General features: G+C 51.5%; 1 protein-coding gene across 2 annotated transcripts in view; it reads left to right on the forward strand.

The window, feature by feature from the left end:
- The window catches only part of SMAD6 (SMAD family member 6), a 150,066-nt gene that overhangs the window by 120,292 nt on the left and 5,748 nt on the right, over positions 1-24,026 (forward strand). The window contains exon 5 of one of the 2 annotated variants that reach the window (XM_029236273.1): positions 22,048-22,215. In XM_029236273.1, coding sequence (XP_029092106.1) covers positions 22,048-22,215 — 168 coding nt within the window. Of the gene's footprint in view, positions 1-22,047; positions 23,394-24,026 lie in introns of those variants that run through there. The other variant, XM_029236272.1, reaches the window with a different exon arrangement.

Consider the following 24,026-nt stretch of genomic DNA (forward strand, 5'->3'; position numbering starts at 1 on the left):
CACTGCCTCTTACGTCCAAGCCTTTGCACATGCTGTTCCTTTTGCCCCCAACCCCCCACCCTCCCTGCCTCCCCCTCCACTTGGCCTGGCCAATCCTCATTCCTCTTTCAGGCCTCTGTGCAGGTGCCACTTCCTCAGGGAAGCTTTTCCTAACTTCCATCCCCTGAAGCTCCTCTGTCCTGTGCAGCAGGCCTCCCGCTATACAGTCAGCCCTCCCTCATCCATGGTGTCTGCCTCTGCAATTCAATCAACGCTGGATGGAAAATATTTGGGAAAAAAAAGCCAGAAAGCTCTAAAAAGCAAAACTTGAATTTGCTGTTGGCCCGGCAAGGCAATTATTTACATAGCATTTACATTGTATTTACAACTGTTTACATGGCGTTGTATTAGGTATTATAAGTAGTCTAGAGATGATTTAAAGTACACTGGAGGACGTACGTTTGTTATTTTGGAACTACTACCCCATCTTATATAAGGGACTTGAGCACCCCTGGATTTCGGTATCAGTGGGGGTCCTGGAACCAATCCCCCCAGCCCTCACACGGGAGCGATGACTGTATATTTTTGCGTGGCTGCCTGTGGGTCTTTTCTAAGAAGTCTTTCCTTCTCTTTTGTTCAGTGCTCGGTCCCCAGCGCCTAGCACAGAATTTGGCGCACAGGCGATGCCCCGATAAATGCTCACGGAATGAATGGGCCCATGAGGAAACGGGTGGCAGTAGTCCGGGATGCCTTTGCCTCCATCAGCCAGCATCCTGGGGAGGGCAGGAAGGGGAAAGGGAGCCCTGCGGGGGCCTCTCCTTCCCCATCATCCTCCCAGACCCCTTCCCTGCCCAACAGGGCGCCACTGGCCTGTCCCACACCCTCTCTGCCGCCTGCCCAGTGACCTAATTATTGTTTTTTCTTCCAGCCCCGCGGAGGGGAAAACAGAAATTCCTGGTGGATGACACAGGCCCGGCGGCCGCCTGAGAGCCGAGCACGGGACCGGCTGGGCCGGCTTCGCCCGCCCTGAACCCACCGCCCGCCCCGCCACCAGGGCCGCGGGAACCCGTCATCAGCCTAAGTACAGAGCGGGCGGCCGGGCGGGCGGCCGGGAAATTGCTGGTTCCCGCTGACCCGCGGGGCCTGCGGGCGCCCCGAGTCTGGGGGCCCGGAGCGGGCGGGCCGGGGGACCCCGGGGGTCACGAGCGCCCGGGCTGGGTTGGCCCGTCCTCACTACCCGACGCCTGGCAGGCCCGCGGAAGGGGAAGGAGCGGGGGGCTCGCAGGGGCCGCGCTCGGGCAGCTGGGGTGGCAGGGGGCGGCGGGAGGCGCCAGCGCGGGGGTGGGAGGGGAGGAATTTGAGCGGCTCGGCCCAGGGTGCGGCCCCGGCGAGAGGCCAGGGCCCTGCGGCGCACAGCACAGCCCAGAGTGCTCTGCGAGGGCTGGGGGGCCTTCGGCACCCCTTCCCCCTTCTGGGCGCCGCCCCCACTCTTACAAGGAGCATTGGGCTCGGAGCCAGACTCGTGGGGTCGCGCATCCCCACCCCAACGGGCTGCTTCATCTGCCATGTGCCATCTTTCCGTCCGTGGGCCCTTGATGCTGGAGGGAGCCTCAGTTCCCCCATCTGTGAAATGGGTTAACATCTAGGGATGACTGAGATGTGCGCGGGTTCACTGTCCTCTATGCCTAGCAGATAAGAGATGCTCCATTTTCTTTCAGTTATTAGGGGAAAAGGCACTCCGTCTCTCGTGCTCTCCCTCAACAAATACCGATTGAACACCTACTCCGTGCTAGTGTTAGTGATGAATAAGACAGATAAAATCTTACATTCTTGGAGGAGACAAACAAGCAAACAATAAATGAATATGCACATCAGATAAGATAGCGCTTCAGACGGTGATAGGTGTTACTCTAATGGGCTAAGGAGAGTGGGAGGAGTTGTTCAATTTAGACTCAGTGGTCCTGGAAGGAAGGTCTTCTTGGTCAAGTGCCCTTTGAGCTGAGATCTGAGTGAAGTGTGGGAGTGAGCAAGGCCGTTATCTAGGGGAAGGCCTTTTGGATAAAGCAAACAGCAGGTGCAAAGGCCCTGGCTCCCCTACCCACCCCTTGTTGGGTAGATTCTACCTTGTTGGCAGAACCCATCTCTCAGGTTCCTGGGCTTCTGAGGCACAAAATACTCCCCTTTCTACCTCAGTCCACGGGAAGGAAGCATGGAGAGCAGATGTGGAGTCAGACCTGGTTTTAAATCCTGGCCCTGCTCCTCCCAGCTTTGTGACCTTACATAAGTCACTTAACCTCACTGAGTGGTAATAGTTCTTCCATCTGTCAAATGGGGAGAATAATGACATGTTTCTTACAGGCTTGTGTGCGATGTCAGTGAGGTAACACTGACACGCGGCAAGCCCAGACTTGGGTGTATGTATGTGCTTGAATGAATGGTCTGTGGGATCCCTAGGAAGACCTCGGTTTTCTTCATCTGAAAATTAGGTCTCTGACTTGGAGTGAAAAGTTTGGGCTAAGCTTTTCCTGGTCTTGGTGGTGATGGGGAGACGTAGTAGAATTGTGAGCACCTTGGGCAAACTCTCGGAGACAGTTCGTAGCTGTGGTCTGGTGTTGGTCACCCTCTGGGACTCAGAGCCCTGTTTACAGAGAGAGAAGCAGAACACAGCTCCCCCACTCACCTGCCCAGATTATCCAAAGCCCAGCCAGGCATTCAGTGGAGTTCAGAGAGGAAACGTCTAGCAAGCCCAGGTCAGAGCAAAGGCGTAACACTGGCAAAGTTCATATTTTATGTCATCACCCTCTTCCTTGACTCCCTCTCCCTATATCCCTGGATCAACTTGTCCTTCCTTGGGAAAGAACAGGAGGTCAGTCATACCTGAGGGAGGATTTCAGTCTTTGGAGATAGTTCTGCCACAGTCCCGCATTTGACACATGGGAATCTGAAGCCCAGAGAGGGCAGGACTTTGCCAGAGAATACACAGCAGTCCTGAGGTATGAGAATTCATGCCAGCAGACCTTTGATCTAGGACTGTTTCTTCACTGTACTTCATGGCCAAATTCCACCCATTTTATAGAAGGAAGAAATGAGGCCCAGGGTTGCAATGTGAATCAGCAAAGGCTTCCCAGACCAGCAAGTGGCAGTAGGGAATGAAGAATGTATTCTAGGCAGGGGTGGAAGGAGGTGGGAACCCTCCTGGACCCCTCAAATCATTCATTCCCAGGCCCATCATTTTTGAAGATGATCTCTAAGACCCCCTAAGGGAAAAGTCATGTGGGGAGATCTGTGGCCACTGGCTCCCTCTTCTTACCCAGGAATCCTAAATTCCCCCATCCTGAAGGGCCAGCCCAACAGGTATCCAAGTGCACATTGGTGCCCTTGTCCATCTGGCTCCACTGAGAGCCGACCGTGATGGCTGAGTTGCCGCAGTGCCTGGAGGCCACCAGGTCACCGCCTCACCCCAGCCAATGGCTCTAGCCCTGGCCTGTGGGAGCTTTATCTCAGAACGTGAACGTGGCAGCCGGATCTGGCACCAAAAGCCCCTCCTGGCCTGCGACCTGCCACCAGCTGCTCCTGGGGGTTGCTTTTCATTCATTCATTCATTCATTCATTCAACACGTATTTCTGGAGGGCCTCTCAGGTGCCAGGCACTGTGCCACATATTGAAGGTGGAGCGGGCACATAAGATTGTGAGGCCTGGCCCTCCGGAGGTCACATTCTAGGGTAGGGGACAGGCAATAAACAAATATACACAAAATATTAGGCCAGATGGAGGGGACAGCGTGTGATAGGGGTGCTCTTTTCAACTGGGAAATGAAGCAGAGGCCCAAAGAAGTGGGGGAGAGGCCACGTGGCTGTCTGAGGCAGGAACAGTTCTGAAAGTGGGAGCTGAAGGTGGAAAGGCCGGTGAGGCAGGACCCCGGGTGTCACTTTCAGGGTGTAGCAAGGAAGGCAGTGTGGCTGGAATGAGTGGGAAGCGAGAGGGAGGGTATGAGACCTGAGAGTGGAGGGGCCAGACCCTGCGTGTTCTTTACAGCTCGGAGATGCTGTGCTTATTCTGTGTCTGCCTGGGAGTGGAGCTGTGCCCTCCCAAGGCGGCTTGGACATGCCAGGAGCCGATTACAGAGCAGGCTATCGGAGTCACCCCTTTGCTTCCCCTCTCTTTTGGCTCCCTCCACCCTTGCACCCCCTTCACCTGTTCTAAAAAGCAGGATTAGGGCTTCCCTGGTGGCGCAGTGGTTGAGAGTCCGCCTGCCGATGCAGGGGACACGGGTTCGTGCCCGGGTCCGGGAGGATCCCACATGCCGCGGAGCGGCTGGGCCCGTGAGCCATGGCCGCTGAGCCTGCGCGTCCGGAGCCTGTGCTCCGCAACGGGAGAGGCCACAGCAGTGAGAGGCCCGCGTACCGCAAAAAAAAAAAAAAAAAAAAGGCAGGATTAGAAAGAATTTGGAGTCAGAAATCTCTGGATTCCAGACCAGGCTCCATGACTTAGTAATTGTGTGAGCTTGGTGAGTGATTTAAACTCTCTGACCCTTGGCCTCTATGTCTGTAAAATGGGGCTGAACATACCTACTGCCTAAACAGCTATGAAAGCTAAGCGTCCACCCAGCCCTGACCCTGTGGGTGTGCTCCTAGGTACTTAACTGAGGGAGGCGAATGTGCATGTCCAAAAGGCACGGGCAGGGTGATCCTGGGGGTTGGTCACAATAGCCCCGAAATGGAATCAACTCTGGCGTCCATCCGCAGAAGAATGGCTAAATGAGGTGTGGTATCGCCCTGCAACGGAATAATACACAACAACATAAAGAAACTGCGGAGAGACGGATGCAGCAACATGAATGAATCTGACATGCTGTTGAGTGAAAGAAGCCAGGCGCAAAGAATAGGTACGTGTTATTCCATTAATAAGAAGTTCAAGGACAGGTAAAGCTAATCTGTGGTGAGAGAGGGTGAGATAGTGGTTGTCCTTAGGGGTTGTGGACTGCAAGGGGGCTTGAGAGAATCTTCTGGCATGTTGGAACTGTGTTTTGTCTTGATCTGGTTGTCACACAGGTTGATACGCGTGTCAAAGTTCATTGAGCTTGAGCTCCATGAACAATTTGAGAGTCATGTGCATCGTGCTATGTATATTTCAAGTAAAAGGTAAAAAGAAAAAAGTGTACTACCTGGAAAACTGGTGAAGAGTAAATGAGATGGAGAACGTAGTTGTGCGTGTCTCAGAATCGGCACCTGCGGACATTCCCTGCGTCCCAGTGCCACCCTGAGGGGCAAGGACTGCCTTCCAGCACCCGTGTCCAAGCATTAGCTAGGCTCAAATGACGCCGTGCTGTTAGAATTGAGGGATGGAAGGGGACTGGGTCTTTTTTTTCTGTTGCTTTGCTTTGCGATGAGAAGATTATAGTCTTTATCATTAAATGTGGTAACTCGCTGGTGCTCAGGTCCCCAGGGCTGCTGTGCAGTGGAGACGCTGAAGTGGGAAGCGCTTGGCTTTCCTGGTCGGGGGCCGATGAGATGGCATTGAGAGCATCCCCTCTATTTGCAGATGGGCAGGATTCCCCAGAGAGAGCCTTGAGGACCCCAGGTTCACCCAGCAATGGAGTGGCAGAGCCCCACCCTCACCTTTCATTGGCCCACGTCCAAAATGCCCTCAGGATCAACTGGCTGGGGACAACTGTACCACTTCCATCCTTCCACCCTGTCCCGAGGTCACTGTCCCAAGCCCAGGGAGGGGAGTGACATCCCCAAGGCCACACAGCAAGTCTGCAGCAGAGCCAGGCAAGGCCATGGGCAGAGGGGAGAGTGAGAGGCTGAAGGCTTGGACCGCCAACCAAGCTCTTCCCTTATGTCCGTGGGGACATGGCCCCTCCTGAGCAGAGGCTGGGGGTGTGTTCCTTCTGCTCTGAAGAGGGAGTGCATCTATAGTATTAATGCGGGGAGTACTTGGCATGAGGGGGGCTTCTCTGCCGGGTACTGTGGAGGGTGAACCCCAGCCCCTCAGCCCTTCCTATCTTGGGGTCGCGATCCAGGATCCACCTCCCCTTGGTGCCACTCCTTTGCCTGCTTCCAGCAGAAATGTCACAGACTGGCCCTGTTTTCAACCTGCATGAACTTGGCCTGACACAGGCACCCCGGTAGGTGTGAGGCGGGGGCAGCTGGAGGGAGATTCCAGAGATGAGTGACCCAGCCCAGGACCAGCCCAGGACTCATCTCTCACTTCTCACCTGCCTCCAAGTGTCAGTTTCAGTGTCACCTCCTCAGCAGGGCCTTCCCTCCCTGACCGTATGTTCCGCTTCCCGCCCTCTCTCACAGCCCATTCTGCTTCTTCACCACCCTTGTCACTCACCTGTAGTTCTCTCTTCAGAGGTCTGTCTCGCCCCACAGGACTGTAAGCTCGTCCAGGGCAGGAGCTGGGTCTGTCTCGTTCACCATTAGGCCCTTGTGCCTGGCATATACGTGTAGCAGTAGATGTTTGAGGGGAGAATAAATGAATGCACGAGGAAGAACCGCCATGGCAAGGATGTAGACACCAGGGGAGGGAGTGCCAGGGAAGGAAAGGTTTGTTCCGGGGTGTGTGTGTCTGTGTGTCTGTGTGTTTGTGTGTGGTGGGGAGGGCCACTTGGGCTGAGCCTGTGTGACTGCAGGGGTTTCAGAGGGAGCTGCCACAGGTGGGGGAGGGCAGGAGGCCTCTCTTGCAACCTCTGGAACTCAGGTCCTTCCTTTATGAGCCAGAGGCCCCCTGCGAAGCTATGTGGAGTCCCTGCATCCGGGAGAGGCAGCGCCTGGGTCCACAGATGCAGGAAACCTGGGTCCCCTCCCTCCACAGCACTCCAAACTAGCGGAGCTGGAGAGACATTCCTCCTCCTGGGGGAGGGGAGGCAGCCCAGGCCTTCTCCCGCTGGACACACAGGCCCTTGGACAGGGACTCTCCCTTGGGGCTTCTCTCCCTGGGAGGCCTTAGAGGGCCCCTAGCCCAATCCTCAGAGAGGGCCAGAGGCCTGCCCCGGGTCACACAGGGAGGAGAAGGCGAGCTGAGACTCACTTCCGGCCTGGGGTCTCCAGCTCCCACCGTCTATGTTGTGTAAGGGTCTCATTCAGCTTGGTCAGCACAGAGCAGGCAGCTCTCTGCAGTCAAACTGGGAGCCCAGTGTCCCCACGCAGTCTCGGGGAGCAGGGCCGCTGCCGTCGGGGGGCCTCTTCTCTGGCAGCGCCCCCAGCCCTTACCTGCTCCCCTGTACCATGCTCAGGATGCAGTGAGGGCTGACTTCAGAAACGCCTGTGCTCTGGGCCCTGTCTTCTGACCCCCAGGGCGGGACCTGTGCCTCCTCCACCAGATCCAAGACTCAGGGTCCCAATTCTCTGGCCCTTTGGCAGTGAGTCTCACCCAAGGCTGGCTAGGACCCCCTCATATACCTCCTACTCCAGGCCAGACCCTCTATAGGCTGGGGGTGCAGGCCTGGGTCAGGTCAGGGTGGGGTAGATCTTCCAGCGCCCTCTTCCTGGAAGCTCCTGTACTCGTGGACCATGCCTTATTTGTTCCTGTGCCCCCCGCACCCATCCTAGAGCCTGGCATAGAGTGGGCTCATGTGACATGAAAGAGGTGACTCGGGATGTCATTTGAGGGGCTCTAGGAAGAGATTCCAGGCCCCCCCAATCCCCCTCCCCCAACTCCCCAGGAGCCACAGTCTGGAATTCCACTGAGAGAGGCACATGGCTTGACATTCTCTTCATGGGAGTAAATGAGAAGATTAGTTTATTCTGCTCCTGGGCCCAAAGGCCTCAGGAACTTCTGGGAGCCAGACTGAAGATACGGGTGGGGAGGGGTCTGCCAGCCTGGAAGAGAAGGGCTGAGACCCCAGGGAGGGGCGGACCTGTGGAGACAGGTCTGGGCCGGCAGGGGCCCTTGGGGCTGGCGGGAACAGCAGGGCCCGTCTGGGAGGGAGCCTCTGACAGACGCTTTATCAGGCCCTGTCGCCAGCGTTATCTGTGGCTTCTCAGCAAAGAAGGAGCCACAGTCCTCAGCCACCCTCAGACCACTCCAGGCCTGGAACAAAGCAGCCGAGTCAGCTGGCAGCCCCATGGCTCCACTGTTAGACCGTGGGTTCTGCAGCCCTGGGGCCCACGTGGGGTGTTCAGGCAGGCGGCTGACCCGGCCTGGCGACGGCCCGTCTACTGGGACTCCCCCGCCAAGTACCGGCTGCTACAGGGACCCCCTCCCTGGAGCCTGTCTGCAGAATGGGGATGGGGCACCGGGTCACCCCAGCCCCTGCAGGGCTCAGCTGAAATGTCAGCCACAAAGGACGGGACACAGAAGGGCCTGTCCAGGAACAAGGGCCAAGTGTTGGCATGGGATGATGGCCGGGGCTGAGCTGGTCAAATGTTTACTTGGAACGGTTCAAGTGGACACCCTCCGGCCACGGGGGCAGCTGGCGTCTGGCACGGGGCCCTTCTACCCACCACCGCAGGGCACTGCAAGGGTTCAGACCCATCCCAGATGGGCTTGACTCCCAAAGCACCCAGAGGGGGCTGCCAGTGTAGGCCTTGGCATTGTCACTCCCCCCCCACCCCATCCCTACCCACTGTGGGGGAGAGAAAGAGCTGGGAGGGCAGGTTCAACCTCCCTCACTCTGGAAGCACCCGCTTCTCTGGCCTCCTGCAGGGCTGCCGTGAATGGTTGGGCAGGTTGTGCTCTGCAACAGGACACCTTTGCCACCGAAGCAAGTGGACCTGAAATCCTTGCAACTGGGAGAGGAGCTGCATCAGCCCTTAGGGTGCTTTTTTGCAACTGTCTGCTAGGAGGGGGCACCTTTGTGTGCCGAGCATTGTGGACTTTAAGATGACAACATGGTTCTTTTGGTAGGACTAGCTCATAGTCTGTTACAGATAGAGTCGCCTGATATAACACAGGATGCCCAGTTGCAACTGAATTTCAGGTAAACAGCAAATACTTTTTTAAAGGTATAATTGTGTCCCATGCCATATTGAATGTAATGGGTGAGTAAAGTCTGGTCAAATCAGACTACCCCCCCAATCCCCCTCAGCACATAGGGTTCTAGGGGTCATGAAGGAGACTGCGGGAGGCTGAAGAGAGGCCAGTGTGGCTGGAGAGGAGCCTGAGAGGTAGCAGGGGCAAGGTGGCGTGGACTTGGAGGCTGGGGTTCTCTGAGACGAGGACACAGGAGGGTTGGAGCAGGGGACTCACGTTGTAACAGGCTCCCTCTGGTGGTGGTGTTGAGAATCGTCTGGAGGGGCCCGGCCGATGCAGGCTGACCTGTGAGGTGATTGCAGCCATCCAGGTCAGACGACCAGGGCAGTGATCGTGAAGCTGGACAGAAATGGCTGATTCTGGAAACAGGAACTTTTTGTTACGGAAAACAGCAAACATGTACAGAAGTAGTGAGAATAGTACAAGGAATAATACAAGGATGTCCCCATCACCCACTTTAACCATAATCAGCTCACAGCCAATTTTGTTTCATGCAAACCTTTCACCCCTCTTGACAACTGGATTATTCTGAAACAAATCCCAGATATCATATTATTTCATCCATAAATATGTCAGTGTGTATATCACTGAAAGATAAGGCCTGGATATATTTTGAGGCAGGAGCCACCAGGAATTTGCCCCAAGACCTCAAGCAGCTGTTAAGAGAGAGGAGGCCCCTGACCTCATGAAACCCATTGCTGTGCAGTCAGTTCCCCGGTCGTAAGACCACCTCTCCTAAAGCTTTCTCGTGTTTTCCTCCTCAGGCACCCTGTCTCCCATCCTCCTGTCTGCGTGCACTCCTAGCATGATGCTCCTTAGGCTGGGGTCTTGGGACGCTGGCATGGACCCCCTGTTGAAAACTCCTGCCTTTTCCCCAGACCTGACAGCAGCCTGAAGCCTCTCCTCTTTCTGGTCTCTTGATAACAGGACTGTGCAGTGTCTGGAACTGAGGCTCCCTACGAACTCAGGAAATGCAGGCACTCCGGGCGAATGCGAGGGAATCACGGGAAAGTCACAGAGTGAGGGACAAGGACAGAGATTCAGACATCAAGTAAGTTCAGGGAGGCTCTTTGCTTTCAGAAGGCCAGCCTCCAGGAAGCAGCCTGGCTTTACCTGTAATTTACTTGGAGATTTTGCGTGGGTTCCTTCCCCTCTCTGGGCCTGTTCATGCAGGGCTTCTTTTTTTTTTAAATTATCATTATTTTTATTTTATTTTATTTACTTTTGGCTGCGTTGGGTCTTCGTTGCTGCACGCAGGCTTTCTCTAGTTGTAGTGAGCGGGGGCTACTCTTCATTGCGGTACGGAGGCTTCCCATGGCGGTGGCTTCTCTTGTTGTGGAGCACGGGCCCTAGGCACGTGGGCTTCAGTAGTTGTGGCACGCAGGCTTTAGAGAGCAGGCTCAGTAGTTGTGGCACACGGGCTTAGTTGCTCCGCAGCATGTGGGATCTTCCCAGACCAGGGCTCGAACACATGTTCCCTGCATTGGCAGGCAGATTCCTAACCACTGCACCACGAGGGAAGCCCCCATGCAGGGCTTCTACCTTCTCCCCTCCTCTCAGATTCTGTTCCCCAAAGTCCCTGGAATGGGAGGAGTTGAGGGGCAAAGCTGGACTTGAGGAGAGGATGCTGGGAACATACTAACTTTGGACCCAGCCACACACACGTTGAACCCTGCGATGCAGGCATAGCAGCCCCACTTTACAGAAGAGGAAAGTGAGGTGCAGAGAAGTAAAGACACTTGACTAGGATCCCCCAGTTTGTAGGCAGCACGACCGGGACTTGGGTCCAAGGCCAAATGCTCAGTGTTGGTGCCCAGGTGCCCCCATGTTTTTTGAGGCCCCACCCCAGGGCAGGGCCCTCCTCAGTAGGCCTAGTTCCTCTAGTGCAATCCAGATTCTGGCCATTCTGCCACCTCTGAGCCTCCTGAAGCCTGGTGCTCCTCCCAGCCTCCTCATGGTGACACTGGGAGGCTGACCCACCTTCCTACTCCGATCATTTTCACTCACTGAGCCCTGCCGAGGGCTGGACTCCATGGACACCAGATACACCAACACGTTTCTCTCACTTCATCCTCACAGCAACTGAGTGGGGTGTTATGCCCATTTTACAGATGTGGAAACTGATGCCCAGAGAGGAGCAGAGGCCTGCCCAAAGCCACACAGCCCCACTGTGGTGGAGCCAGGATTGAGACCAGAGTTCTCTGACTCCACGTGCTCCATCGACTGCATTGCAAGGAACTGGCTCAGAACAGTAACCCAGTGCCATTTTGTTGTCCTGGGTTCCGGCAGCCTTTTCTTTTCTTCCCCAGATAACTCCCCTGTCTTAGTTTCCCCTACGTAATCACACTCGATCCTTCTAATAATTGTGGGAGGCGGGTATGATGACTGGGTTTTATAGGTGAAGTGCCACACGTGTCTCCAGGGAGACTGTGTTCTGAAACTTCCTGAAATTTCCCCAAGGCTTGAGTTGCTCCCTTGAGCTGCCCACGGACGCTTATGTTCTTCTAGCGCCCCCTGCAGTCTTTCAACGACATTGACTCACCCTGCTGGGTCATTTAGAAAGCTTTTCCTGCCTGCAAAGTTATCTTTCCCCTTTTAAGTCAATACCTCCCACGGTTGCCACATCTGGTCCTTCCCCTCACAGGTTTGGACCCACCTTGTCCCTCCTTTGTCCCCATATTCAGCAACACTTAAAACACATGTGCCTTCTGTAACTCCGTCTTCAAGAAGCTAGGATATTAACAAAGGCTTAACAAACTACGGAGGTTGTCAAGCTTGAGAATCACAAAAGTGAATCTGCGTTTCCACCTACCTGGGAGCTCTTTGGGGTGAGATCTGTGTCCTCCCATCAGATTAGACTAATTGTCTTCTAGGGAAGGGACGGTGTCTCCCACAGGGTCCCCATGCCCTGGGTCGAGGCCCTGCAGAGCAATGACTCTGGCTGTGGGTGGAGAGAGGTGTCTCTGGGCTCTGCCCACCATCAAGCACGTGGGTGGCACTCCATGCCCAAAGGATGAGAGCCCTGTATTTCCTGAGGCTCAGGCAGGACATAGGAAGCGCAGTAAAGACCTGGTGGGAAGCCACTTTTGGCCCCTCTCTGAGCACCCACCTGTCTCAGAACTCAGAGGAACTTGAACTTGGGCAGCAGTGGGACTGAATCCTTCCACGAGTGAGCAGGTTTAGATTGAAGCTATTGTTCCTTTAGGTGGCAGCCAGGGACTGGGCATTCACTGTGGGGAAAGGGCAGGGTCAGGAGAGGGGAGGAGGGAAAAGGTCAGCTGATGTCAAAGGCCCGTGGTCTCGGGGACCCCAGCCTGCATGTCCTGCTGCCCTTGGTCACCCCCTCTCCGGGCTCCCATAGGTCCCCCAACCTCCACCTCAAACAGGCCCATTCCTACTCTCACCTACTGCTCTTTCTGGGTTCTCTTTGTTCACTCATTCATCCGGCATTCAATCAGCATTTAATCCATCATCTACCAAGTGCCCGGTTTTTGTCTGTTTGGGGGAGAGTTTATTGAGGTATAATCCACATATTGTATATTCACCCCTTTTTAGCGTATGAGGTTTGGCAAATGTTTCACAGTAGTGTAAACACCACCATAATTAAGCTGTTGGATATATCCACCAATATTTCCTTCCTGCTCCTTTGTTATCAACACCTGCTCCCACCCCTGGTCCCTGACAGCCTCTGATCTATTTTCTGTCCCTATAGTTTTGCCTTTTCCAGAATGCCACGTAAATGGAATCACACAGCAGGTAACCTTTTGCATCTAGCTTCTTGTACTCAGCATAAATGCTTTTGAGAGTCATTTGTGTTGGTCTGTGTATTCGTAGTTGGTTCCTCTTTTATTGCCCAGTGAGTTGTATTTCCATCGTATAGATGTACGCAATGTATTTGTCTGTTCACCCATTGATGAACGTTTGGATTGTTTCCAGCGTTTGGCAATTATGAATAATGCCACTGTAAACACTCCACGTGTAGGTTTTTTTTTTTTTTTTAACATCTTTATTGGGGTATAATTGCTTTACAATGGTGTGTTAGTTTCTGCCCCATAACAAAGTGAATCAGCTATACATATACATATGTCCCCATATGTCTTCCCTCTTGCGTCTCCCTCCCTCCCACCCTCCCTATCCCACCCCTCCAGGCTGCCACAAAGCACCGAGCCAATATCCCTGTGCCATGCGGCTGCTGCCCACTAGCTATCTACTTTACTACATTTGTTAGTTCCACGTGTAGGTTTTTGTGCAGACGTGAGTTTTCATTTTGCGAGGGAAGCTACCTAGAAGTGGGATTGCTGAGTCATATGTAAGTATATGTTTTAACTTTAGAGGGATCTGCCCAACTGTTATCTGGAATGGCTGTACTATTTTCAAAGTAATAATAAACTTTTAAAGTCTAAACTCTAACTTGAGTTGTCAAGACTGACAAACGCCAGGAGGAATTCCATTCCTAACTGGAAGCATCCCTTCTGGGGCAAATGTCAGCTTTCATTTCTCCAGGTAAATATCCAAGAGTGGGGTTCCTGGATCGTAGGTAAAGTGTATCACAAGACACGGCCAGACAGCTTTCCAAGATGCCTGCACCATTCTGCGTTACCACCAGTAATGTGTGAGTTTCCATTTTTCCACTTCCTTACCAAGTGCCAGGTTTGGTTTTTTTTTTTTTTTAACATTTTATCGTGAAAATTTCTAACATCTAAGAAAGTACAATGAATAGTACTTTAATGACCCTCCACTTACTCACCAGCAGCCTTCAGCTACCTCCTCACCAGCCTTAGATCTTGTTTCCTCACCCCTCCCCAACAATGACCAAATTATTTTTGAAGCAAATCCCAGATGTCATTTCATTTTATTCATAAATACTCAATAGTATCTTTCCTGGAGAAAAGGGAACCCTCTCGCACTGTTAGTGGGAATGTAAATTGGTACAGCCACTATGGAGAACGGTATGGAGGTTCCTTAGAAAACTAGAAATAGAATTACCATATGATCCAGCAATCCCACTACTGGGCATATACCCTGAGAAAACCATAATTCAAAAAGAGTCATGTAGCACAGTGTTCATTGCAGCTCTATATACAATAGCCAGGAGAGGGAAGCAACCTAAGTGTCCATCAACAGATGGATGGATAAAGAAGATGTGGCACATATATACAATGGAATATTACTCAGCCATAAAAAGAAACGAAATTGAGTTATTTGTAGTGAGGTGGATGGACCTAGAGTCTGTCATACAGAGTGAAGTAAGTCAGAAAGAGAAAAACAAATACCGTATGATAACACATATATATGGAATCTAAAAAAAAAAAAAAATGTTCTGAAGAACCTAAGGGCAGGACAGGAACAAAGACTCAGACGTAGAGAATGGACTTGAGGACATGGGGAGGGGGAAGGGTAAGCTGGGACGAAGTGAGAGAGTGGCACGGACATATATACACTACCAAACGTAAAATAGATAGCTAGTGGGAAGCAGCCACATAGCACAGGGAGATCAGCTCGGTGCTTTGTGACCACCTAGAGGGGTGGGATAGGGAGGGTGGGAGGGAGGGAGATGCAAGAGGGAGGAGATATGGGGATATATGTATATGTATAGCTGATTCACTTTGTTATACCACAGAAACTAACACACCATTGTAAAGCAATTATACTCCATAAAGATGTTAAAAAAAACACATTAACGATGTCCCACCTAGCCAATCATTTTTTAAAAAAATAAATGTATTCATTTATTTAAAAAAATATTATCTTTCCATGGTACCGTTATCACACCTAAAATGTGTGCCATTATCCCAGTTCATATCATCACATGTCTAGTCAGGTCTCCCATTTTCCTGAATGCCATCATTTTTCCTTTTCTTTTATAACTTGGGTGTTTGAATCAGGATACAAATAAGGTTCAGACGTTGTGATTGGTTCATGTGTCTTTAAGTTACTTTGCTTGGAAGTCGTTTGGAATCGTTCTTCTCTTTGTGGTTATATCACTAACTTAATGTATAGACTTGGTTGCTTCATTTGACTTGCAGTTTTTATGAATTTATTTAAAACTTTAAAATTTTATTTATGGTTCCAAAGTCTATCATACAGAATATATTTACAAAGGTCTAACTTTTATTTGTGCCCATCTCATTCAATCCCCCCTTCCTAGAACTATTAATTTTAAAAACTTATGCTTTATCCTTACGTTGATTTTCATATATACACACACGTATATGTGTGTTCCTTACATTGATTTATATATATACACACACACGTGTGTGTGTATGTACATATAACATACACAGATGCCTACACGTATATTTGTATCCCTCCCTCCTTTTCTTACCATACAGGCACACTTTCCTCCACCTTGTTTGATTCATTGTACATCTCGCCCTGCGATCTCACCCACAGTGGTCTGTTGAGGTCTCCCCTGGTCTTTGCCGCCAGAATCTTCCTTTGTGCTGAAAACCACAGTCTCCTGCTGGTGGACATTTTCCTTCTTTCCAGTCCTTTGCTGTTACAAATAGAGTTGCAGTAAAAAGCCTCACGCTTCCATCTTTCTGCGTCCTGGTTTGAGTCGATTCCCAGCAGTGGGATACCCGAGTCCCAGCTTGAACACACATAGTGATTTTGCTAGCTTTTGCCCAATTCCTCTGCAAAGGGATCACACCGTTTTACATTCCCGTTAGCTGCACAGGGCTTGTTCCCCCATGGCCTCCCCAACAGAATGTGTTGCCAAACTTTTGGATTTTTGCCCATCTGATAAGTGGGAAACGGTATCTCAGCGTAGTTTCAATTTGCATTTCTTTTATTTGATTGAGGTTGATCATCTTTTCATATGGCTAAGGGCCATTTGCATTTCTTTTTCTGTGAACTGTCTGGTAATATTTTTAGCCCATTTTTTCTAGAAGGTTGTTGGTTTATTCCTTCTCTACTTTTATTTATTTGTTTATATATTTTTTATATCTTCTAATTCCTGTACCTTTTTTTAAATATAAATTTATTTATTTTATTTTTGGCTGCATTGGGTCTTCGTTGGTGCACACGGGCTTCCTCTAGTTGCGGCGAGTGGGGGCTGCTCTTCGTTGCGGTGCGCGGGCTTCTCATTGCAGTGGCTTCTCTTGTTGCGGAGCACGGGCTCTAGGCGTGCGGGCTTCTGTAGTTGTGGTTTGCGGGCTCTAGAGTGCAGGCTTGATAGTTGTGGCACACGGGCTTAGTTGCTCCGCGGCATGTGGGATCTTCCCAGACCAGGGATCGAACCCATGTCCCCTGAATTGGCAGGCAGATTCTTAACCACTGTGCCATCAGGAAAGCCCTCCTTCTCTACTTTTAGAAGCTGTTTATAAATTAGAGACATTAATCTCTTGTCTATGATAAAGGTTCAGGTATTTTCCCCACTTCATCATTGGTCTTATTTGTTCATTCATTCATTCATTCATTCACCAATCTCAAGCCACCTGATGCTGGGGATGCAACAGCTGTGAACAGGGTGGTCCTGAGGGACTCCACTGCCATGTGATGCTCAAGCCAGACCCTTGGACTTATCCTGGACAGTCCCTGCCCCTGCCCCTCCCCGTGCTGTCCTTTCTGCCCCCTGACCCCTCTCCTGCCGCCCGGGGACCGCCCTTCCTGAGTCCTGCCCTGATCAGGCCCTCAGCACCTCGTAGTCTGTGCTCAGTGGGGGCCAGAAAGGGAACTATCTCTCTGTCTCCCCCAACATGCCTGGCACCTGATGAGTGAGGGAGTGAAGAAAGAGCAAGTCAGTGAATGAATGACTCTTAGGAGGATGAAACAGCCTCTCAGCCCAGGAAGCCAAGTCAGAGGGGAGTTTGGAAAAGCAACTTTAGGGTCAAGGTTTCTTAACCCCTCACATTCTCTTCAGACCTAATTCAGGTCAGAATTGCTACTCTCAAATTGCTCTCAGCCAATATATAATACTGCTGCATTTCATGATTTAAAAACATGTCTGCTTATTGTAGAAAATGTGGAAAATACAGAGAGGTCCAACAAAGAAAATAGAGATCACCCATTACCCAGAGTAAACCACTGTGGACATTACGTTCAACTTTCTTTTGTTTCATATTTTATTTTTACATATCTATATTTACATGTTTTACATATTATGTTTTTTTAATTTTTTTTTTTTTTTTTGCGGTACGCGGGCCTCTCACTGTTGTGGCCTCTCCCGTTGCGGAGCACAGACTCCGGACGCGCAGGCCCAGCGGCCATGGCTCACGGGCCCAGCCGCTCCGCGGCATGTGGGATCTTCCTGGACCGGGGCACGAACCTGCGTCCCCTGCATCGGCAGACGGACTCTCAACCACTGCGCCACCAGGGAAGCCCTGTTTTTTACATATTTTATATTTATAGGTACATGCACAGACACACAATACCCCTCAACAGTATAACGTACATATTTCCTCATGGCATTAACCTTCAGCACATCATCATGATTTTAAGTGATCGTATAATATGCCATGAAATGAATGTATCATATCCCATCACCATTACTTAACCTCTTTGTGTCTCAGTTTCCTCATCTATAAAATGGAGATAATAGTTGCTTCCTCTCAAGTTCCTTGTGAGGGTTAATTGTGATTCTATTCATGGTAAGCACTCAGGGGGTGTTAGACAATGCCATTCTTATTATTACTATTATTTCCTAATTGTGGACATTTAAATTCTAATTTATTCTGTTGCAAGTAGCACCGTAATGAACCTCTCTGCTCATGGGGGCATATGAGGGGGTGCTCCACTCCCACCTCCAAACTAAGCGCCCCGGTGACAGAGTGTGAGCAAGGCCTGCTGGGGAGACCCCTTGGCTGAAAGTTAGGGCAGCAGGCATTTGCCACTGGGAGCCTGGGGACGGGGCAGTCCAAGCAAGGGAACAGCATTGGTAAAGGCTCAGAAGCTGGAAAGAGCGTGGGAGCTCTGACGTGCTTGGTTTCGCCACGGTTCTTGTCCCCATTTTACTCCTGTCTGGAGTAGCGGTGGTGTGAATGCTGTGTGTGCTGGCCCAGGGGGTGCCTCTTTCTCAGGCTTAATCCTGTTGATTTTCAAATTGAAGTTTATGAGCCGTCTGCTCACATCCAGCTGTTGAGGTGGCCACTTCCTCCTCTTTCCCCTTGACCACATCACTCTGCTCTCTGAGCCTGGGTTTCCTCGTAAGTAGAACAAGGCAGGTGGACTCGGTGGTTTCTACCCTCCCTTCTGCCTGGGGTGGGTGCTTAGGCCCACTCTGGGCGCTCTCTTTGCTAGGATGCTGGAGGCGCCCTCTGGTGGCCAATATTGGCCATGCAACCCAGAAACGGGCTTGACAACCTGCCTGGCCCTGAGTGGGTTTAAGTGTGCATGTGCGTGTGTGTGCCTGTGTATTGGAATGGTACACAGGGGATATGTGACAGCCTCATGATACATAAAATTCAGAGCTTTTCTAACTCTCTGATGGCAAAAGATAGCGAAAATTTTCTGGGGCCTGCCAGGGACACCCAGGGTTGCAAAATTCCCTGGGGCACCCATCTCACTAGTACACATTGAGAGCATTACTCCTTTGCTCAAAATCTCATCCTTAAAAAAAACAAAACAGACAAAAAAAACCTCATCCTTGTCCCTCTGATGAGCAGGGTAAATATCAAACTTCTGGCCAGGACATTTAGGGTCCTTCAGAAGCTGACCCCTGCTTGTTACCAATGGCCCCTGTGGCCCCATTTTTCACTCTTGTCTTTCTTTCCTGTCCCACTCCAGGCAAGCCACCTGACCCATTCCCATCTCCTAGTCTCTGCTCATGCTGGTTCTTTTTCCCAGAGTGTCCTACCCTCTCCTTTAGTCCCCATAGCATCTTTCAAGACTTGGCTAAATGCAACCTCCTCTAGGAAGACCTCTTGGATTTTTCCACTTGGGTCTGAGCTCTCCTTCCTCTGAACCTCCCAGTAAATACATCTGTCTCCTAGTATACAGAGAACTAGGGCTTACCCAGGTAACTTGGGTCGAAGATACCCAATTCAATAGACCCTCAGATATGGCGCAGACTCCATGTCTGAGTCCTTCCAAACATTGGTATCCAGGCTGCCTTCTGCAGAGCCCTGACTCCCATCCTCTCCTCCACCTCCTCTGAGCCCTTGGCTTTAGCCAGGAGGGGCAGCTTTCACGGAAGGAGGTCTGGTGGTAGAGGAGAAAGTCATGAACCTTGGGCCAGACTCCTATTGGACACTGCCATTCAGAAGGCAAATGGCTGCCCAGCACACAGCCTCCAGCTGCTGAGCTGTGTGTGGGAGGCTGGTCTCTGGGTGAACGAAGGGTCAGATCCAGTCACTGCCCAGCTCTTTCCTTCAAGGACAGAAGTCATAACTGCAGCCCTAGCAATAATACTCTTGGTTGTTTGTAGAAGTCTCCTATTGTCAGTTTGTTGTGCTCTCTAACATGAAATTCTCATACAACCCATTTGTAGACGAGGAAATGGGATCAGAGAGGCTAAGTAACTTGCTCAAGGTCACACAGCTCTGAGTGTGAATGCTCAAACTCAGTCTCTGCTTTCCAAGCATCTCTAAATCCTGTGCAGTTCCAGGAATACTGTGCTGTCACTGTGTCTTGCACAGAGTAGGTGATTAATGAATTCCTGGATAACAAAACACGGACATAATGAACATATAGCTATCCCTTTCTGCTTCCAGGCTGCCTCAGGTCCACATGTTCACCTTTGTGTGTGGGAAGAGTCCCAGAACTGGGATTGTCCAAGAGGGGAATGGCTCCAGGGGGCTGAAGGGGTGGTGGTACCTGGATCCCAGGAGGGGTGAATTCCCTGCGTCTGGGTTTTAGGGGTAGTAGGTCTTGGGCATGGCGAGGACTGGTATCTGCTGTGTGTATGGCTCATGGATGTTGCATAACTTCAGAAGCCACAGAATGGTGCTGTGGCCAGGACTGGCCTACAGGGTAAGGACCTGGAATTAATCCAAATTCCCTGAGGAGGGAGATACCAAGACATACGAGATGTGCAAGTGATTTATTAGGGAACATATCTGTAAGGGGAAATGGGGAGGGAGCCAGGGGAGCCTGGGAAAGCATCCGACCTTGATGTGGATCTGACCCCGATGTGAAGGAAGAAGGGAAGGGAAGAAGGCTGTTTGACTCTAGAGGATTCTAAGAAAGTTCTTAAGACCAATGGGAGTCTTCTAGCCAAGATGCCTGTCAGAGGGGTCCCACCTCTCCTCAAAATGGGTCTCCTTTGTATTCCTGCCACGCGCAGTCACTGGTGTGTGGGAAGCACAACCTCCGCAGGCACGACTCATGCCTAGTGGTGGAAAGGCAGGCATCATAAGAGATGGTGAGAAAACCCTTTCTGGAGTGGTGCTGGTGGGAATGCTGTGTGTACTGGCCTGGGGTTCCTCTCTCTCACCCTTAATACTACTGACTTTCAAACTGAAGTTTAAGAGCAATTTGTTCATGTCCAACTGTTGAGGTGGCCCTCCCTCCCCTTGACCACGTCATCCTCTTCTATGAGTCTCGGCTTCCCACATGTAAAATGGTCATTAAGGCCTAGAGCGCCGCTGCTGAAGCCATTGGTCAGTTATGTTCCCAGGTAGAGATCTGAGAGGGGCTTTCTCACGGCCGCCGCACTGGCCTCCCGGGTCCTCCTGTCACCAACCTGGCCTGGAGAACAGCCACAGGTGACCACAGCTGGAGGGAAGGGGAATTGGGGCCCCTGGAAACCCAGGAGAGAAGCTGATTGGCCCAGCCTGGGTCAGGGGTCTGGCTCTGGTCCAATCAGCTATGGCCAGTGGGTGGAGCCACTTGCCAGGCTGCCCATTCTGTGGGGTCTCGGGAGCCTGCTCTGTGAAGTGCAGGTGTCATTCATGGGGTAAGGGCACTGGCAGGGCAGGTGAGGCAGTGCAAGGTGTTGGTGGCATTCTCTTGCTGAATGTGTCAGTGTGACACACCCGGTGGCTCCATGAGGCCAGGGGCTGGACTTTTTTTTTTTTTTTTTTTCGGTACGCGGGCCTCTCACTGTTGTGGCCTCTCCCGTTGCGGAGCACGGGCTCCGGACGCGCAGGCCCAGCGGCCATGGCTCATGGGCCCAGCCACTCAGCGGCATGTGGGATCTTCCCGGACCGGGGCACGAACCCGTGTCCCCTGCATCGGCAGGCAGACTCTCAACCACTGCGCCACCAGGGAAGCCCTTTTTTTAAAAAATTTATTTAATTTATTTTAGGTTATGTTGGGTTCCACATTACTGCACGCGGGCTCTCCCTAGTTACAATGAACGGGGGCCACTCTTTGTTATGGTGCGCGGGCTTCTTACTGCAGTGGCTTCTCTTGTTGTGGAGCACGGGCTCCAAGCATGCGGGCTTCTGTAGTTGTGGCACACGGGCCCAGTAGTTGTAGCTTGCGGGCTCTAGAGCACAGGCTCAGTAGTTGTGGCACAGAGGCCTAGTTGCTCCACGGCACGTGGGATCCTCCTGGACCAGGGCTCGAACCCGTGTCCCCTGCATTGGCAGGCGGATTCTTAACCACTGTGCCACCAGGGAAGCCCCAGGAGCTGGACTTTTGTTTGTCGTGGTGCTGGGGCCTGTGCTCTGCCTCCCCCCCAGGATGGTGTGGGCTGGCCTGACCCGCTATTGCCCACCCTGAATGGCTGACCTCTGCTGGCCGGGACAGGCACTATGCCTACCTGATGGCCGCCACCCCAGGGAAGGAACTTCAGGATCTGTCTTCCCATTAACCTGGAAGCCCCGGGTAGGCAGGGAGCACTGAGATTAAACAGCCCAGGCTGTAGTCTTGGGTTTGGGTCTGGCTCTTCTAACTTGAGCAAGTTCCTTCTCTCCTCTGGCTTCAGTTCCCTCATCTGCGAAGTGGGTATCATCACACTGAGCTTGTGGAGAAGAGGCTGTGTGGTGTGGAGGTTTGGGGCTCAGTGTTCAAGCCAATTTGAATTCAGCTTATCCAGTTACTTGCTTTGTGACCTTGGGCAAATTAATCACTCTCTAGAAGCCTCAGTTTTCCTGTTTATAAAATGGGAATGAAGAATCTCTCTTTTGTTCTTCAAAAGGTAATGTGCTCTGCACCAGCTGGGGGTACACCCACTCATTTCTTATCCTCTCCTCTTCCAGGACCCCAGCCCTCACAGCTCCCTGGCTAATGAGTCAAGCAGTAATCGGTGTCAGGCCCACAGTAGGGACTCAACCATGCAGGAAGAGTGGGAATGTACCGCAGAGCTCCTGCCCGGGGGGCCGCCACATCATCCATTCAGAGTTTATGGAGTACTTCCTGCCTGGCAGGTAAGTCCTGGCCCTGAGGGGTTCCCGGGCACTTCTGCACAGGGCAGGCTGTGTCCTTCTGTGTGAACACTCACTGCAGGCTTGAGAGGAGCCTGTCTTGCATGTCTGGACATCTGGATATCAATCCAGTCTTTGCTACTCAATCCTTGTGTGGCCCCCCAAACTAAACAAAGATTACATGAGTTGGGGAGGGAGGAGACTCATAGGAAGTGAGAGGAGAGGATAGATCTCCCCATTGGGTCTGGGGATCCAAGCATGGAGAGGCCTTGGGCCTCTGGGGCAGCCGAGGAGGTGGGAGGAGCCTGGACCTCCCTGTGCCATGACAGGTACTGGAGTAGAAGCGGAAGTCATCTGGTGGGCACGCCTAGGCAGATGGGCCTGATGTAGCCTCACACAGCTCCCAAGAGCAGCAGAAGGCTCCTGTGTGCCCAAGAGGGTTTCCCACAGCCTGGAGAGGTCTGGACTCAGCAGTGTGTGTCTGATATGCCCAAGAGTGGCACAGACAAGGCACAGAGGGTGGGAGGATCCGGAGAGGCTGAGGTGGAGCCCAGAGGGAGGCCGTTTGTGCTCAGTGGGCACCAATGTCTGATGTCCAGACATCTTGTGGGAGGACAGCAAGGCAGATGCCCAAGAACTGCATCTTCCTCGTGTTCCCCCTCCCCTGCCTCAGCACCACATAATCGCCACCCCAACCCAAGAACTGAGATGTAGTCTTGACTAAGATGAAGAATGCTCCATCCAAGTGAAATGTGGGCTCAAAATAGAAATACAATCAGCTAGATAAGAAAGTTCTACTTCTCATATACCTTGGTTTGTAGTCTGAGATTTGTACCTGCCACCCAGGGATAAAGAGGACGTGACACAGGTTCATACAGGTGAGAAGAGGTGGCTTTCAAAGATAATCAGACTAACATTAGTCTTTACATCTGTAATGCTGGACAACAAAACTTCCACAGATTATTAGGGAAAAGATTTGTGATCCAAGTCTTTGTCCCGGTCAAGATACCATTAATTCTGTCAGGGCATTTTGGGGGCTCATGAAGACTGAACAAAATACTCAAAGAAATACTCAAACCAAATGAAACTGGGTTACAAGAGAGATTTCAAGATATGGGATGAAAAAGTGTATAGGAAATAATAGGAAGAAATGGCTACATATAGTTAAATCTAAATGAATGATGGTGTGATTAATAATTTGTGATTCTTTGGGCTTCCCTGGTGGCGCAGTGGTTGGGAGTCCGCCTGCCGATGCAGGGGACGTGGGTTCGTGCCCCGGTCCGGGAAGATCCCACATGCCGCGGAGCGGCTGGGCCCATGAGCCATGGCTGCTGAGCCTGCACGTCCAGAGCCTGTGCTCCGCAACGGGAGAGGCCGCAGCGGTGAGAGGCCCGCGTACCGCAAAAAAAAAAAAAAAAAAAAAATAATAATAATAATTTGTGATTTTTTAAAGTATAGATTCTTGAAACAAAGCCATTCTGTAAGGGAAAACTTATTAAGAGTCAGAAATGAAATAATTGAAGTCCGCAGTATCCAGTGGGGCAGCCACTAGTCACAGGTGGCTCTTTACGTTTAAATTAATTAAAATTAAATACAATCCAATATTCAGTTCTTCAGATGCACTAGCCACTTTCCACGTGTTTAATGGCCACACATGGGTAGTGGTTACTGTATTGGCCATTGGACATAGAACATTTCTATTATTGCAGAAAATTCTTTTGGACATCGCTGGTCTAAATTATCCAAATAATATAACAAAGCCATGGAGGGGAAAGGATGTTTTGGAGAGTAGAGAATAAAATATTCTAAAGATC

The sequence above is a fragment of the Monodon monoceros genome, unplaced genomic scaffold, assembly GCF_005190385.1.
Source record: "Monodon monoceros isolate NGI ecotype Baffin Bay Population unplaced genomic scaffold, NGI_Narwhal_1 Super_Scaffold_21, whole genome shotgun sequence".
NCBI classification, from domain to species: Eukaryota; Metazoa; Chordata; class Mammalia; order Artiodactyla; family Monodontidae; genus Monodon; species Monodon monoceros.